The 18,641-nt window shown below is 40.3% G+C and overlaps 1 protein-coding gene across 1 annotated transcript in view; it reads right to left on the reverse strand.

Annotated features, from left to right (window-relative positions):
• Window positions 1-18,641, reverse strand: part of LOC146208308 (uncharacterized) — a 182,586-nt gene that overhangs the window by 24,946 nt on the left and 138,999 nt on the right. Inside the window, exons 116-129 of the mRNA XM_084578330.1 lie at window positions 18,458-18,571; window positions 14,729-14,867; window positions 12,725-12,778; window positions 12,552-12,602; window positions 12,368-12,421; window positions 9,577-9,624; window positions 8,112-8,159; window positions 7,448-7,501; window positions 7,258-7,311; window positions 5,690-5,815; window positions 4,455-4,690; window positions 3,334-3,437; window positions 3,144-3,252; window positions 1,414-1,542 (exon numbers count right to left, since the gene is read on the reverse strand). Of these exons, the coding sequence (XP_084434456.1) occupies window positions 1,414-1,542; window positions 3,144-3,252; window positions 3,334-3,437; window positions 4,455-4,690; window positions 5,690-5,815; window positions 7,258-7,311; window positions 7,448-7,501; window positions 8,112-8,159; window positions 9,577-9,624; window positions 12,368-12,421; window positions 12,552-12,602; window positions 12,725-12,778; window positions 14,729-14,867; window positions 18,458-18,571 (1,320 nt within the window). The remainder of the gene's footprint in view (window positions 1-1,413; window positions 1,543-3,143; window positions 3,253-3,333; window positions 3,438-4,454; window positions 4,691-5,689; window positions 5,816-7,257; window positions 7,312-7,447; window positions 7,502-8,111; window positions 8,160-9,576; window positions 9,625-12,367; window positions 12,422-12,551; window positions 12,603-12,724; window positions 12,779-14,728; window positions 14,868-18,457; window positions 18,572-18,641) is intronic.

Consider the following 18,641-nt stretch of genomic DNA (forward strand, 5'->3'; position numbering starts at 1 on the left):
TCCTCAGCCTGATAATACCCACTGCAGGACGAAGGCCTCTCCCATATTTTTCCAATTAATCTGGCCCTGTGCGAGCTGCATCCACTTGACCCCTGCAAACTTCTTGACCTCATCCGCCCACCTAATTTTCTGCTGCCAACTGCTACGCTTTCCTTCCCTTGGAATCCAGTTTGTTGCCCTAAGTGACTATCGGTTATCCTTTCTTCACGCTACATGTCCTGTCCATGTTCATTTCTTCTTGATTTCCACTAGAGTTATGACTAGAGTTAGCGCATGTTCATTTCTTTTTGTTGATTTTCACTAGAATTTCCACTAGAGTTATTTCTCTGACCCACTCTGCACGTTTCCTATCTCTTACGTTATCCTTACCATTTTTCTTTCCATAGCCCTCTGCGTTGTCCTCAACTTAAGTAGAATCCTCTTTGTTAGCTTCCATGTTTTGGCCCCATAGGTAAGCACAGGTAAGATGCAACTGTTGTATACTTTCCTCTTGAGCGATACCGGTAAGCTGCTAGGCATAATCTGGGAGTGCTTGCCAAATGCGCTCCATCCCAGTCTTATTCTCCTTGTTATTTCCCTTTCATGGTCCGAATCTGCGGTTACTACCTGTCCTAAATAGATATATTCGCCTACTACTTCCAGTGCTTCGCTACCTTTAGTAAACTGCTGTTCCTTCCCTAAGCTATTGAACATTACCTTAGTCTTCTGCCTATTGATTTTCAAGCCTACCTTTTTACTTTTCCTGTCTAGGTCATCAATCATTCTTTGCAGTTCATCCCCCGAGTTACTTAGCAAGGCAATGTCATCAGAAAATCGCAGATTACTGAGGTATTCTCCATCTACACTTATCCCTAACTGCTCCCCTTCAAAGTCTCTGAATACTCCTTCTAAGCAAGCTGTGAATAGTACCGAGGAGATTGTGTTTCCTTGCCTAACACCTTTCTTTATAGAAATTTTGTTACTTTCCTTATGCAGAACTATGGTTGCTGTGCGCCCTCTATATATATCTTCCAGCACTTTCACGTACCCATCATCAAATAAATGTTGCAACTCATTCAGCAAAGGAAAAAGGCTAGCATAGTGTGGATGGTATCAAGCAAAACCCTAAAGATGATATTAATTTGCCACTTATCCATAGAACACTCCACTGTCTTGAATTGCTTATCCCATGAATGCAAATCAGTTCGTTATGTTAAAGTAGAAGACATCTCCAACAGAACGGGCTTTTCACACGTTAACTGCACTTAGCAGAAGCACATATAAACCGTACCACATGTGCTAGCAACATCAAAAGCAAATATGAAATGCATTTATGGGAAACACATAATGAGACGCATGTAGTCTGAAGAAACCGTTGTTCTCTTTTGCAATCTTCAGACTTGTGGAGATGTTAATGAAAGAAAGATTGCTTACTGCTGAGTACTTTTGCCATGATTCCTCCACGCAGTCCTGACCAAATTCAGCGTTGTCACCCATCAGCTGATACCAGCGAACACCAAGGTTCAAGGTGATACACGGTGCCATTTCTCCTTCCTTCTGGTTCTTTTACAGCGTGAAAAAAATACACAATTCTTATCAACAGCAGCATGTCCCTGTTGCTTCCTGCTATTTCCTGGCTGTTACTGGTGGAACGCAACAGCATCACATCAGTCTACACTATATTTGCTAAGGTTCATTACATCATTGCTACAGTTTTTGGCTCTTACAACTCTTGCCATAATAAAAAACACATGAATGCCTGAGATACCACAGCAACCCAGAATGTTAGAGCTGATCTTTACTCTGTCAAGGTCGTACTTATAATCACAAAGTACAGCATAACACGTAAATAACTTTCAATTACTTTTGAACTTTCAAATATTTAGGCACCTTTACTGATTGACTTTAGTAGCTTATGATGAAGATGCATTTCATATTAGTAAAACAAATGCCATTCGCTAAGTATAATGTACAATATATGAAATACATACATACTGGCTTTTCTATACCTTATTGTTTTAGTAGATACTAAGCCATTTTGAACTCACAACATCTGCAACATTTCTTATGTTGCCCGTTTCCTTTTTGTCCCTTTCCATTCTGCCAGCCTCGCCTTTTCCTCTGCCTTCGCCCTTCACACATGATTAGCATTTGATAGTTTTCCTTTCTACATTTTGTTTCCTGCAACTTTTGTATCTAGATCCCTTCCTCTATTATCTTTATTATTATTATTTTTTTTCTTCTTTTTCTTTCTTTTTTAGCGGTTTAACGTCCCAAAGCAACTAAGGCTATGAGAGACGCCGTAGTGGAGGACTCCGGAAATTTCGACCACCTGGGGTTCTTTAACGTGTACTGACATCGCACAGCACACGGGCGCCTTGCTTTTCACCTCCATTGAAAAGTTGCCGCCGAGGCCGGGATTCGATCCCGCAACCTTGGGAACAGTAGTCGAGCGCCGTAACCACTGCGCCACCCCGGCGGGGTATTATTATTATTATTATCGTTGTCGCATAGGTAAGTAGTCCTACCATAGCGGCCCGAGCACACAACATGAAACCGATGCAGCAGCTGAAAGCAATGTTTGCAATATCTGTCAAAAATTTATGAAACATGCATTTACTCTCCACAATTTTTTCTCTACCTGCTCGCATCAATGACCCTTTCCGTACATTCTTTGTCCTGTAATTCCCTTCACCCTTATCGCTAAGGGAAAGCACTTTCTTTGCCCCTAAGATCCATGTCACCAAGTACACCACTTGTTCGACACTTTCTATTCCAACACTCCAGCTAGTGTGCTCCTTTGCTCTATCGTTCTCTGGTCAACAATAAATTATTAGGATTTTATCATTAATGACACCATCGGGCAAATAAGTATGCCACAGTGAATGGTTCTTCATTATTGTCAACCACATAGGTATTTTTCATGTGCACCCAGGTTTAGGCACAGACGCATTTCTGCACTTCACTCTGTGTAATTCTAGCTACAGGGCAGCCAAAAATTGAAGCCCATGCTTTCACATTAAGCAGCAGGACTCAAAATCCCAATGCAGTGAATTCTGTTTTCCTCACCAATAATCATCCAAGGGAAAAATAATAAATCAGCTAGAGAGATTTTAAAATCTGCACACCCATTTTTTCATACCAATGCAAAAACGTGTACTCACGAAGAATGTCTTGTCCAGCTCATTTACGTCTTGATAGGCTGTTGGCAGGATTTTGCAGCGAGGAGCAGGCATGTATGGAGTGGTGTACAAAATTAGTCTGTCACATGAGCTGAAGAACCAAGTTTGAACCAGTCATTATTTGCAGAAAAAAAAAAAAAAATCGCATTTGACTTTTAGAACACCAACTTACTTTTTAAATTTGAGTAAATTATCAAGGCTTGTATTGTAACTCGCTATTGGTATGGCTAGAAGTAGCTTCAGATGCATTTTTGTGCTAAGGTAACTTCGAATTTTCTGAAAAATATGAAAGGGAAGATAAGTCAGCCTTCTAAGCATACAAATCTAAAGAAAGAAAACACTTATTTGCATATGGGAGACAAATAGCATGTCTTGTTATGCTTTGTCCAGTTCCTTAATACCACCTTTTTCACCTTCTGGGCTTTGAAAGCTTCCTTAATGCCATCTTTACAGTCTGAGTTATGCTAGGCAATTCATATGTGGTGCTGCTTTTGTTCTTTCCAATCACACAGCAAGGAGGCCTCTTTTTTTTCCTCTTGAGCCCTGGCTTCAACATTTGCAGACCTGCCTTTAGCCCAGTTAGATACTTTTTCCAAATGTTCTTCTTTGTTACTACAAGCAGATGCTCTAGTGCAGACATTTTTTATATTTTTTATATAAAAATAATTTTGAATATATTTAAATGTAATAAATTTTAATAATACATTTAAATAATATAAATTAAACATTAAAATAAAATAGCAAAAGAATTAAATAAATAATTTTAAATGTATTTTAAATATTCAATATAAAATAAAAATAATTTATATAAACATATATAAAAATAATAGAAATAACATTTTTTACATGACATTCACCGGTGCTAAACTTCCTTTTAGTGAGGAAAAATACAGCTCTAGAAAGCAAATCTATGGTCTCAATTATTTATATAGTAAGCTTTAATCATACTTGAGCTAGAAAAATAATTAAACAAATTAAGAAATTTTAATATACACCGAAGTTATTCATGCAGTGCACTAAACACAAACCTCATATTGAACTGAACTTGCCATATTTTTTCTTCACATGAAAAAAAAAAAATTTCAAAAGGCTACCAATCCTTTAATTGCGACAAAAAAAAAAGAGTTTTAACAAGCTGAATGCGAGGCATGTAGGAAAGCCAAGAGGCAGGGGCATGAGTTGCGGCAAACAAATTCGTCCACTTATGGTTGCACATTCGAGACCAAATAATGAAGCATTGCACAGAACATCTTGTTGGACGACTCAGTGAGAGGCGTCCCACGTAAAACTTACTAGCGACTCTTCGTAGAGGCTGTCAATGTCTGTGACGGTTGTGGTTTGCAGCAATACTCCATAAAGCGTCTCAAAGGGTTGGGTCTTTGAGATGCTGTACATCAGGCGAGCCACACCATCATGCAGAAAGGTCTTGTGCAACTTTGCGATCAAGTCGTAGTTCATGGGCACCGTAGCAATGAGAAGGCCTTGAACGTTGTACTGCTTGAGAGCCAGGAACTGGTACAGAGCAGCAGCTGAAGAGGAATAATGCATTCTCGGAAAACTTTCTCAACATTTCCCCATATTTTTTAAGGCTAAACATTGCAATGAGCAAGTATGTATAAGACCGAGACTGAAGTGAGTGAAGGATACAAGTCAGTGCGGCTAGCTTCATTAGATGTGCGGGAAAAAACATGATGTTCAAAGCAGAACATAAAAGCTGCAAAATTCCTCAAGGTTAGTGTAGGATGGGCCCTAAAAAACAACACGTTGTAATTACGGGATTGCATCACAGATTCTGTGATCCTATCAGTGATTAAGATCAGTAACGTGGTGGCCATATCTCTAAAGTAACGTGTTGTAGCCCACACGACTCATAGCTTCCACTGTTCAATTAAGTCAGTCCAATTTTACTTATTTAAGGGCAGCTTCTTTAAGGCAATAATGTTTGATGACCTTCAAAAGTACACACCTCTAAATGTCTAATCTTGGTTAAAGTTGGCATCTCCAGAGAACATACTATACAAGCTCGCATCACCCTGTCAAGTAATGCCCACATTTAAGGGAAGACTAAAGCGCACAGTACTTACCAAATAAGCAAAACATTTTCTTGTCCAAGCTCTAAGCTCAAATCAGCTGAAACTACATGCTTGTGAGCTTAAAAAGCAAGTTCCCTTAACACAACTGCCCTGACTAAATGTGCTACTCAATATGACATATGCAAAGTCCTTTACACTGCATACCATGAACAAATGAAACTGTGTGTTATCCTACAGTGTCACAAAGAGGCCTAGCAGTGTCTTATGAAACTACTAAAGCATCTGCATTGGCAGCTCATTTGATCAAATTTGTTAATTATCCATACTTATTTTATGCACTAAATTATAATAGAATTTAGTATTTTTGGGGAGACTATTGCTTGATCCCACTACACTTTATTAAGCAGTGCCTTTGGTGCATTTCAAATTTCTTACATTTGTTTGGTGTCTGGTGCAGTATATTTATTGAAAAAAAAAAAAAGAAATCACATTTACCATCGTTTATATAGAAGCGGTCATTGCTGGAGTGGTGCATAAGGCCCATGTAAGCCATGTAGGGACAGAGTTGTGCAGCGAGATTCAGGTTGGGAAGCCGGCGAGAGAAGAGGCAGATGATGAAGGCTGAAAGAGAGCAGGCACAAGAGATGGATCTTGCTTCATGTTTTTGGTTCAATACAAAGCCCTCACTAATATGTACAACACGCATAATTGTTTCAGAGTAAGCACAATTCTTTATCCTCATGTTGCTAACAATCTTACTCTGACAAATTTCCACAGAACTTGTTAAGTGGATTTGAAACCTCTGAAACGCTGCATCCATCTCTCCACCGTACCTGCTGCCCTTTAATGCCACGGTATATATTTCCTGCTAAAGTTCTCCGCATTAACATCATACTGCAACCCTGTCACACATCCTCTCTATATATAACTTCTGTGAGCCAATGTAAAGCTCCAGTTAATGGGTTACACTGCATGAATCCTGCTCAGCATAATGGAATAACAATGCAGCCAGGAAAAAGGCATGTTGCTGATGAAACCAAAATGCAAACTAGCATAACTATTCACCTCACAGAAGACAGCTGTAAAAAAAAAGTCAGATGGTGTATGCCTGAAGAAGCATTTGAAACACCAAGCCAAGACTCGCCAATCATAGGCACGATTCTATTTACAGCAGACCTCAATAACAATGGCAACTGAAAAGGTATGAACTGCCGCATAATGTTGTTTGCACTATAGAGACTAAAACATCTCAAAGTTCCAGTTCCAAATTTCCACCAAACACGCCAACCTTGTGATATGACTGTTGGCTGCATACTCATAATCAAAACAGCTTGCTTTGATACATGTAACGGTATTCATAATTATAGCAAAGGTAATCAGACCTTTCAGTCATCCACCAAAAGCTACCTAAACCTTAACTCTACTTATATACAGCGTGATTTTGCACAAAAAAAAATTATTCAAATGGCCAAAAGTATGAAACAGGAAAGAAACATCACTCCACATGCTAGTATGTAGCAACTCTGATGTTATGGATAAGAGGGCGCAAATGGAACGTGGACACAGAGAAGAATACAACAAGACAAGCGTCATATTCTTCGTGTTTACGTTCGTTTGCGCCCTCTTATCCATCATAAAACTCTTTCAACTAGCCCAACTTTCCATTCTGCTGAACTCTGACATAGCCAATGTCAAAGTTGGTCAAGGTGTCATATACACAGCGCCACAGAGCCAAATAATTGTAGAATCCTTTAAAACAAATGTTAACTACATTTCTGAAGAGTACAAAATTGATGAGTATTATTCACTAAAGCCTAATAATTTTACCTTTAAATATAACTGACCTGCTGATATTTTGACCTACTACAAGCTATGTTTCAAATTTAGTTTTATAAATTCATCTACTTAACTAGCCACGTTTAGGCTGCCCTGTCCTGACCTTTGTCATTTAAGAATGCAAAGCCAAGTATGTAAGCACAGTGCTTTAATTTTATTCACTGGCCAATTGCCGTCTTAATCAGTTAAGGCTCTAGACAAAAATGGTGACAGTAAACAGTAGTTACTTGTGCCCTGGAAAGCCTTCGGTGTGGTCGTCTCAGCAGTTTCATGCATTCCGCCTGAAAAGCAAGGTGCTGTTATGCAGTATTGTTGTACAAGCAGTGATAAATATTTAAGAATATTTAGAGCAAAAAAAATTAAAAGCAGAAGTGCAGTTCAGAAAAAAAAAAAGAAGCAGTCATAAACAGCGGTTACTTGTGGTACGGAAAGCCTCTGGTGTGGTCTTCCCAGGATGTTTTTTCTTTATGCCTGAAAAGCAAGGTTCTAAGTCATACTGTTTTGCAAACAGTTACAGATGGTGATATGCAAAGCACGAAAAATAAGTAGATAGCAAAACCTGCAATTCCAGATGGAAAAAGTCACGGTAAAATGTAGTCACATCTGGTGGGGATAGCCTTTGGTGTGGTCATGGCATCCACCGTACATTTTGCATCTGTAAGGCAAGGGTTGCTAGAAGATGCTATAATTTGATATAGTAAATTATAAATCCATCACATTTCTTCCCTTTAACTGGCCATGTTTTGGAGCTCTATTTTTGTTGCTTCTTCCTCAACTGTAGTTGCTTAGAAATGCAGAGCCAAGTGTACGAGACCATAGCTAGTTTTATTCACCAGTTAGAAATTCTGGTCAGAAATTAGAAAGCAAGAGTTGCGATTCCAGACAAAAATAGTGGCAGTAAACAGTAGTTACGTGGGGTACGGAAAGCCTCTGGCGCGGTCTTGTCAGCCACTGCAAGCATTGCATTTGAAAAGCAAGGTAGAGCAAAGTCGGACTGTTGTGCAAGCATCGTCAGATGCAAAGGATTTAAAATACAAGAATGCAATTCTATACAAAGGTAAATACAGTAAAAAGTAGTCACCTGTGGAGTGGAAAGCCTCTGGTGTAGTCTCGTTAGCCACTGCATGCACTGCATTTGAAATTGAAGGTGTTGTTGCTAAGTCATAATAGTAATATCATGCAAGTAGAAGTGACAAATGCAAATTTCCAAGCACAAAAATTAGAAAACAAAAACTGCAATTCCAAACTTGAAACAAAATTTATAAAGTATTTTCTAGTGCGTCCTATACAACAGCACAGGTTACAGGCATTCCTTTTTAGAGAGGAAATTCTATCGGTACAATTCTTCAAGTAACGCTATACTGCCATTAGACCTTTCAGCATCGGTCTGTTGAGCACTGGGAGATTCAAGTAACTTTTTTTTTTTCATTTTGCGCAACATTCCTAGGTGCAATTAAAACCCAGTGGCATGACAAAGATACTGCAGCATCTTGATATTTAAGTGGACTACAGCTGGAGAGCTGTTCTGTACTGCATTTGTGTAGAAATAATGGCTGAGGGTGATCACAGCTACACCACAAGTGTAGCTTCACAAATTCATGAAGCACTCCTCACGCGTCGTGAGGAGTGCTTCATGAATTTGTGAAGATTCCGTGAGGACTAGATTGCAGCTATGGTAGCAACGATAACTGCAGGCTTCCGCTAGGCTGGCCTGTCATCTTGGCGCCCAAGCATCACAACGATCACAGCAGTGATTCTGAGCGCAAAGAGGATGTTTGTGCCCCAAGTCGGCTAACGTTTTTCACAGCGCTTTAGCAAGACGAAGCCTTTGAAGCCTTTTATGAAAAAAAAAAAAAAGTGCTGATGTTCTGCCCATACGAGAGGTTTTTGCGGTTTAAGTGATACCTTTATTTCTGTCATTTCATGCCGCGTAAGCAGTACGCTCACAGCCACAGAGCATTTTACGATGGTCGCGCAAGCATGTGTAGTCCAGTCTCATTGCCTTAACTTAGCAAATAGAGGTGAGTCTAATAAAAAGGCGCGTCTTATACATAACCTTTTTCCTTGAAGGCTCTAAATAAGAGTGAGTGCACATTTTATACCGAAAAATACAGTATGTGTGGTTTTGGAAGCCATTGTGCACGTTCCATATGAAAGTGTTAGGTAATGCTACAGATTCAGTACTAAAAATGCATCCGACTCCTTCGTCCCTTTCACTGGCCAAGTTGTGGACTTTTAATTTCATTGCTTAATTCTTGAATCTGGTTATTTTAGAATGCCAAGCGAGGTGTACAAAAATAATGCGAGATTTACTCACCAGATTATGATCTGAGACAAGAATTAGAAAGCAAGAACAAAAATTCTAGATAAAAAAAGTTGTGGAAGTAAACAGCAGTGATGCATGGGAAGGTTTCTAGCATTGTCTTGGCGGCCATTGCTTGCATTGAATTTCAAAGGTAAGGTGTTGCTAAGTCATACTGTTATGAAAGAAGTGAAAAATGCAGGTTTTCAAGCACAAGAAACTAGAAATTAAAAACAGTAGTTACCTGTGGTGTGGAAAGCGTCAGACGTGGCCTTGTCAGCCCCCGTGTGTTCTGTATTGAAAGGGAAGAAGCTAAGTCACATTTTTGCGCAAGCAATGAGATGCAGGTACCCAAAACACAAAATCTAGAATGCAAAAAAAATTTAACCCCCAATATATTTTATTAAACTAAATGCAGTGTAGGTGCACTAGCTCAATGCTCAATGGTTTTTCTTAACTTTGTGTGTCTTCGCGAATCTTGGTAATTGTGCTGCCACAATATATGTCGCATTTTGTTCAACAATATCAATCAGAGGTTAAATTATCTAAATGCAGGCGTAAGCATAGCGTACATATTCAAGAGAGGTTATTACGACATAATCAAAATATCCAAAGGCCAGAAGTCTCCACATGTTGCTGCTCCTGTACTATACTTTCACGTAATCATTGAGCTTTAAACATCATCAATACTAGATAATGACCATTAATGTAATTCTATACAGAGGGCACTTTCAACCAACCACAGACTCATTTTCAAAGGCGATCTACATAGTGTTCCATATTTGTCGGTCTGAGTTGTGAAAAATTCTGCGCAAACTACCGGACTGTTCAGGCTCAAATGCCGACTGCAAGGTAGCTTTCGATAGTGTACATTATTCGATAAGTAACATAACATCAGAACATGCCCGAATTTTCCAGAATTAGATGAGCAGATTCGACAGGCTACGCCATCTGGCGAACTGCGAGGCAACCAACATCCTGGATAGGGCACAGTGGGCCTCACAGCCTGTCGAATCGGCTGATCTGCTTGCTACAACGAAAAGTTTCACCACAGATTATTGCAGTTTTTCACCGATTTTGGAAAATTCAGGCAAATTCCGATGTTATGTTACTTATCGAAAAATGTAGACTATAGAAAGCTACCTTGTGGTCAGCGTTTGAGCCCAAACAGTCCAGCAGTTTCCGAAGGAAAATTTTTCGCAACTCGAAGAGGTAAAACCAAAAAAAACGCCCTGTATATAGGGTCCCTTACACTCATATTTCTAGGTGTCCCTAGATGCAAACTGTAGTCTTGCTCTGCACGTTAACCTCCAATCCACTGGGCTGCCCCTGATGCTCTGCCAATTTCATGCCTTCATTACCAATTTCATTACCAACTAGCCTCTCATCACGCACTTCTAAATTCATCCACATGCTGAACAGCTTTTCCACTGGTAAGTCAACTAGTGCTAGCACACTAAAACTGTGAGTGCAGATAAAAATGGTGGCAGAAAATAGTGCAGTAAGCTCTCACTTGAGCGAAGTTCAAAGAACAAGAAAGTAATTAATAAATTAAAAGTTCACCAAACTGAACGTTCACTATAAAATATGGAATAGCCTACGACATGATATAACAGGAGTCAAAACTGTGAAATGCAGCTTATGAAGTTATGTAAACAGACCCTACACATAGTTGGAAGATTTGGCTGCCTCACTTATTGTTTTAAAAATATCTAATTTCCGTTGCTACAGTGCTCTCAAAATGCAACAATTAACAAAGCTGTCCAGGGAGTCTAGTACTGTGCACTTCTTCTGACACAGCTCGTTGCTGAGACATGAATCCTCACAACTTTCCAAGGCACCCTATGGCCCAAGTTTGAGTTACAGGGTTTCAATCTGGCTCTGCAATTTCCTCTTCTTCAGGATGAAGAATGGGAACAATTTCCAAATCTTGTTCAACATAGGTAATACGCTCACTGTCACACTGTAAACAGCTTTTGAACAATGTGTTCTGGTTAGCACCTAACTGGCTACAGATCTCTATCCAACGTATGACACATTGTTCCCCTTTCTCCCTTTCACTTAACGTGGGAAAATGCCAGATATGTAACAGAAGTTTCTAATTATAGCTGGCGTTATGCGCCACGGCTAAAGAGCTGAAAACGAACTGATTGCAAAAGTAAGCCTGGATCAACCGATCAAGTTTGTTCGACTGAAATATTCGCTACACTGATATTCATTTAGCTGAAACATTTTTGATTAGAACATATAGAAAATGCGCGCCCTATTCACATTAACGTAGTATACCAACTAGCCCAGCCTACTTCTGCATAAAGGCCCGCTTTAACCAAGCCGTATCAATGTGTCTGCATAGCCTAGGGCTAACGTGAATGCAAGGGTCCTGGCAGGCTGATTCTGATATTACCCTCCCAAATAAAAAGAAAGAACTGAGTTGGCAGCTCCTGCCAAATGTAATGTCAGGCAACCCTAAGCCCTATATCCGGTCAGTATGTGGCCTGCCAGCGCCATTTCTCGCTTACAACGGCAGAACTGATACCAGATTTTCGGTTAACGAGACCTTAAATGCTATCACATCAAATGTTTCCCATCTTTAAAAGCCTCTGACATAACATCAGGCACTGTTTCCACTGCATTTGAAAGGCAAAGCACTGCTAAATCATACTGTTCTGCAAGGAAGACAAATGAGGGTCCTGAAGTTCCCCAAAAAAACTACAGCAAAGTTGCAACTCCAGACAAAAAAAGAATGTCAGAAAACGTCAGTTACGTGTGGTCTTGGCAGCTGCCGTTCACATATAAAGCCAAGCTGTAGATAAGCCACACCGAAAATTCATCAAATTTCTTCTTCAATTTACCTGGCCATGCTGTGGAGCTTTATTTTGCTTGCCTCATCCTTGAATGTGGTTGTATAAAAATGTATATCCGTGTGCACAAGACCGGTGCCAGTTATATTCACCAGTAAATTAAGATTCCAAGCAAAGGCTGCAACTATAGAACTGTGATTACAGAGAAAAATAAAGGTAGTACATAGAAGTTACCTGTGGTATGGAAAGCTTCTGCTGTGGTCTTGTCAGCTGCTGTGCTCACTGCATCTGAAAGGTAAGGTACTGTTAAGTCACATTATTATGCAAGCAGTGACCGAAGCAGATATTCTAAAAATAGAAACTAGAAAGCAAAAACTCAGATTTGAGATAAAAATCGCGGCAAGAAACAGGAGTTTACGTGTGGTTCGGGAAGCCTCTGGTGTAGTCTTGTTAATTTTTCTCACTGCATCTGAAAGGTAGGGTATTGCTAAGTCACATTATGCAAGCAGGGATCAATCTAAAAACCAAAAACTAGAAAGCAAAAAGTAAGGTTCAAGAGGAGAAAAATTGCGAAAGCAAACAGTAGTTTACGTGTGGTTCGGAAAGCCTCTTGTGTGATCTTGCCAGCCCCCGAGGTCCGCACACCTGAAAAGCAATGCATTGCTAAGTCATATCCCCATCATGAATGTAAAAGAAAGGGTGCGCTTAGAATCGAGTAAATATGGTATATGCTTATATCAAACAGGGCATTGAAAACATAGGATAATTATTGGCTCCTCCTCTCCCCCCATCCAGTTTGTTATTCTAAAATATTTGAACTGACATTAACAAAACGAAGAGTTCACTGTAGTTACCTGTGGTGTGGAAACCTTCTGATGTCGCCTTGTCAGCAACTAGGACCTTGAACCTGGCCTGTGTCTTCTACAAGGCCTCATCCCCTTTTCTAGTGGTACTAGTCATGTGATCATGCACATGTATGTTAAGTGACTGAACAGGTTCTAGCATTGCCTAAACTTTAAATTTACATTCAAAATGAGAGAGCTTGCACTCAAGCTTGCTCTGGCAATGTAGCGTCTCTCCACATCCAATAAAATAAAAAGCAAGAGCCCCATGAACATATCTTGCGTGCTTATATAATCAGATGTGCAAGTTTGAAATATATACCCCCCTCGACACTCCCCCCATGGCGATGCATTCCCCAACGATCTCTTGCTGCCTTGTGTGCATTTCACAACCAATCCCACCAGCCTTGCCTCTACCCCTTTGCAAACGAAGTTACTACGAGCTGTGACCAACGCCTATTAACTAGAGGTGTGAAAATATCACAGTGACGATGACATAAACACCCAGAACTGCTAATATAGGTCTGATGCGTGGCACCACATAAGGATAAATGAAGGGGAAATGAGGGTGCTCATTATAATACATGAAAGAAAGAAAGCAACAGTAGGCGAGGCAAAGAAGAGCACTAGGGACATACTTTATTTCTTTCTTTTTTTTTTATTTTTACTTTGGTATTCACCTAAATTAGTAACGTAATCTGTCAAGGAAGAAAGATAATTAAATAGAAAGTAGAAGGAAAAACAATGTGCCGATGGTGGAAACCAAACCCATGACCTCCGAATATCGCATCCAGTGCTCTAATCGACTGAGCTACATCGGCGGCTGTCCAGCCTGCTACTTTCTTGGGTATTAATGTTGCCTGTAAACGAACCTTGAGAGTGTTCACCAGCACCACCCTCAACATAGCGGCGGACGTGGAAAGTCCTGTGTTACCGCCAGCGTCACGCAGAACGTGATCAAGAGGTAGGGCTAAAGCTGTGCTAGAACCCTCTTACGCTTCTATGGCTTCAAGACTGCCAGAACTGAGACCTTCGTAAGTTTTGTTTTGTTTGTTTTGCAGGGTTTCACGTCCCAAAGCGACTCAGGCTATGAGAGACGTAGTGGAGGACTCCAGAAATTTCGACCACCTGTGGTTCTTTAATGTACACTGACATTGCACGGCACACGGATGCCTTGCTTTTTGCCTTTATCGAAAAGCAGCCGCCAAGGGCCGGGATTCAATCCCGCATCCTTGGGAACAGTAAGCTACAAGCAGATAAATGAAGCGAAAATGAGTGTGCTCGTTATAATACACGAAGGAAAGAAGCCAACAGTGGGCAAGGCCAAGGAAAGCATTGGGGATTGTACTTTACTTCCTTTCTTTAATTTTTACTTTGGTATTCACCTAAATTAGTAATACAATCTGTTAAGGGGGAAAGATGGCTGAAAACAATTTATTCGCAATATCTGATGGCTGAAAAATGTAATATGTTTGCAATATCTTTGTTTTCTTTTTAAAAGCTTTTGTTCAGAAAGAAAGCTTTTATCTTCGATTTCAACTACTAGGAATTATATTCAAAATTATTTTAAAACACCTAATTTTATACTTGTCCATTATGTTTTTCATAATACAGCGTTCTCGCTCAAAGGTTTTATGTTCATACGCCTCTACATTCTGCCTTTTTGAATTCAGTGAATACCAGTGAAATGACTTAGCAGTTTAGTCTTATCAGAAGAGATGTGAAGTCTGCAAGAGAGGTAAAAAATGCACACCTGTCAAGTTCAGCTGTGAGGTTATCATCCTCAGCCTTGTGATTGGCTGTCTGGCACTGCACTCTCCAGTCCAGTCTTCATACTCCACAAAAAAGGCAGTGATGCAGCCCCGACCAAGTTTGTGCAGAAACAATAGCACCTGAACCAAACAAAAGCAAAGACTTTATACTGGCCATAAACTTCAACACCTTACTTTTACCAAAATTTACCATCTGCAACTACTAAAAACTGCAGTCGCATTAGCATTATCCCTCCTCTTGCAGTGTGGACACCTATGATGTCAGTAATTTTCTAAAAGCTCCAGTGAGTACACACTACAAGAAGTGGCTCAACGCAATCTGAGTTCTATACTTAGCCAGATATGGAACGAGACATGAATAAGGTATTTCGGGGCAATGATAAACAAAGATAACTAATGTGGACTAATGAAATGAACTTGAAAGAAAACTTGTGAGCATGCTATTTGTGCTGCGTCATATGAAAGTAGTAATACAGTAGAACCCCGTTGATACGTTCTCGGTTCATATGACTTCCCTTTTCATAGGCTTAAAATCGTGGCCACTAAAAATCTCCTACAGAGTTGCACTGTATTTTTCTCTCTGTTAATAAGTTCTCAAATATCATGACTTCCCGGTTACTACTTTAAAAATTGGTTCACAGGAAGGGAAAGGCGCAGTAACTGTCACACTTGCTCTGTGGACACCCGAACCGCGCCGAAGGGAAGGGAGGAAGGTGGGAATGAAAGTGGAAAGAGAGAAAGAGGAGCCGTAGTGGAGGGCTACGGAGTAATTTCGACCACCTGGGGATCTTTAACGTGCGCTGACATCGCACAGCACACGGACGCCACTTCGTTTCGCCTCCATCGAAACGCAGCCGCCGAGGCCGGGATTCGATCCCGGGAACTCCGGCACAGTAGTCGGGCGTCTTACCACTGCACCACCCCGGCGGGGCTTACTACTTTCAATATTTTGAAAAATTGTGGTTGTAAAATACGTTTGGTGGTCAACCAGACCTGTACTAACACACAAGGGGTCTGAACCTGTGGTGCATGACATGAACTGAACAGCGGCGATCACCCACTGCAGTTGCTTTCCTGCAGTGCCTAAGTGCAAAGGGGCCAAGCATCAAAGAAAGACTACATGCCAACATACACGAGGCGCTCGTTCCCGCGGAGAAACCGCAATGGCTTCTTCGCAATGTCTTAAAGGCATGGGAGTGTGAACCCTTCGAGAACCACAACTGTGCACTCACATATGAGCGGGCCGCATCTGGGAAGCGCAGCACAAACAGCAAAAACGCTATCTCAACACGTCATTAGAGTAAGGAAGAGAACCATCCAGAAGGAACCAAGAAAGAAATTTTGGCTTGGTATTGCCACCAACAGACCAGATTTATTAGTTAATCCCTTCCGCATTGAGAGCAATGCAAATGTGGACTGAATTCTGAGAGAACAAAAAAAAAAAAAAGGAGCTGTTCATATTAGTAGATTGCAAAAAAATGCTTATCTACATTTTTATGTAGTAAAAGTGTCAATCAATACTAAATACCTTTATACCTAATTAAACAGTTATATTTTTCAAAATCAGGCCCTTCGGATCATACGCTTTCCAATATAGTATGTTTTCAATATAGTATGCTTTCCAATAAATGTATCAAGAAGGTTTTACTGTATTGTGCGTGTTTAGTATAGCATACAGTGCATTATACAAATTATAGTGCGTTATTATAGTGCATTTACAGCCTTCCGTGTACAATGCACAAAGTTAGTTGAAGACTGAAAAGATAAAGCAACCTCACATTATCTTACAAAAGCATTTTTTTTTTCTCACTGTATTCGGTACCAGCTGCCTATTTGTGTATGTTTTGTTTTCTCCTGCTCCAAGCTCTTAACGTGGCCAGCAGGATAGCCCTGCGTCTGTCTTGTATAACTCAGTCTGCAGTATAACTGTGCTTTCGAATCCGATACCTGGACCCCAACATTTAAGAGTCTGACACAATGTGCCCTTCTGTGGATCAAAGGTCAATGCACGTGGCGCCAATATCTGGCCATCTCAGCGCCATGATACGGTGTGCTGCAACGCAAGGACTAAATCCTCCTGCACAAGAAAGCACCACCCTATAAGAGGGCTTGTGCAGCACGCATTCGTGCAAAACTGCAGGAAAGCTATTTTGAGTGAGGGCACTTATGATGGGGGAAGCTGCGCATTGGTAGGCGATGCAACCCAATTGTCAATGACCTCTAAGTTAATCAGTAGGTGTGCTTTGTGTATTGGCATCTTTCCGTTGATGAGATGCAACACACGAGCCATGAAATGCATAAGATCCCAAAGCCTAGCCATGTCAGGCCTCTACTCTAGTGCATGCCAGACAATGACTTGCCTCTTCCAAAAAAAAAAAAAAAAAAGAAAAGAAAAGAAAAGCTTGCCCTTGTAAAAGCACTCTCTTGCAAAACAGCTCCCCTGCAGTTTGGAGTGAATGTGCACAGAAGCCATCTTTTGGGGGTATGTTTTCTTGCGTAGAAACCTTTTGTACATTAGTATGATAGGGGAGTATGGCAGGATAAATTGACACCAATATTTTTTTTTTCACTCGAACTAAAATATAGTACATACTGTGAAGAGCAAAACCATGCAGTCGTGACAGCGTAAGAGTGCTCCAAACCCCTTAGGCAGAAATGATGTAGAATACTACGCCTCATGGTATGCAAACAGTTTGTTCACAAGTTTAATATAATTTTTTTTCTCATGTGTTATTTCACCCCACTGCGTTTCAAGGATGTTTCATCGCGTCTCCTGGGTAGTGAAGCATCATGGTGAAGTGGGCAGCATGGTGAAACTGAGCATGTCTAGTGCGCAGTTTTAGCGTACCAGAAGCCGCACGTCGATGCACAAAAAGGAAAAAGGAAAAAAATGCACGAAAAGGAATTATCATACTCTCGCTTGTTTCTTTAGAGAAGACGTAATGAATTTTATGTCCCTGTCTAAAGTTAGAATCTCTAAAATAACTAAAGAAAGTAATGCTGCACTGCAAAAATTATACCAAATTAAGACCAAAACCAATCCTAATGAAGATAAAAAAAGTTCGCATTAATATATGCAGCAGTTGTTGAGACTGGTCTTCCGCGACAATATGAAGCAGAAACCGCAAGATGAGTTATTTTCCCACCCCACCCCCTAGCCGAAGCATTTGTCAAACTTTACTAATGAAGTATATTTTTGATGCATTAGGCATTTTTTTTTACACCGATTCCCATGGTGAACCAACCAAATCACCTCATCGCACATTGTTTGTCTTAGCCAAGAATTCATCTCCATAGAGATTCAACAAAATGACCCCCTGCAGACTTTCAGACTCCCTGAAGTATTTCTGAACCACGAACATACAACAGTGAACCACTAACACTATTATGCCTGCCCCATCAAAAAAGAACCTCAAGCTGCATGAAATGACATGCTCAGGAAAGGAATTTAAAATCCAAACAACAAGAGCGATGCGCAGCCTGTACACCGCTAATTGCACCAACAAGGAAGTGTTAGTGTATGTGTGGCTTTCTGTGTGTGAAGTCGAGCGTCATTTAAAATAATGGCTGAATGTACGGGGATAGGCACCTAGTAGTACTTAAATATAAAACTAGCGAGGTTGATACATGGGCAAGAACAGTGTCTAAGAAAAAAAAAAAGAAGAATTCGAAAAAAAATTAGTTGAAATGTCTCAGCAATGTGCACTCACCTGTTGTGCTACAACTTGCTCATCTTGAAATGAATACAAAGTGGTACCATTCGTTTTAAATGCCCTTGTGAAATCATCATCATACTGTGTTCGCATCTTTGGGTTTGGACATGTCTAGAAGGATATAAACAAACAAACCTGTTATAATACGTTTCAAAAAAGGAAGATGCTTAAGCGTGAAAAA

Source organism: Amblyomma maculatum, chromosome 1, assembly GCF_055883805.1.
Source record: "Amblyomma maculatum isolate TAMU_Amacu chromosome 1, ASM5588380v1, whole genome shotgun sequence".
Taxonomy (NCBI): Eukaryota; Metazoa; Arthropoda; class Arachnida; order Ixodida; family Ixodidae; genus Amblyomma; species Amblyomma maculatum.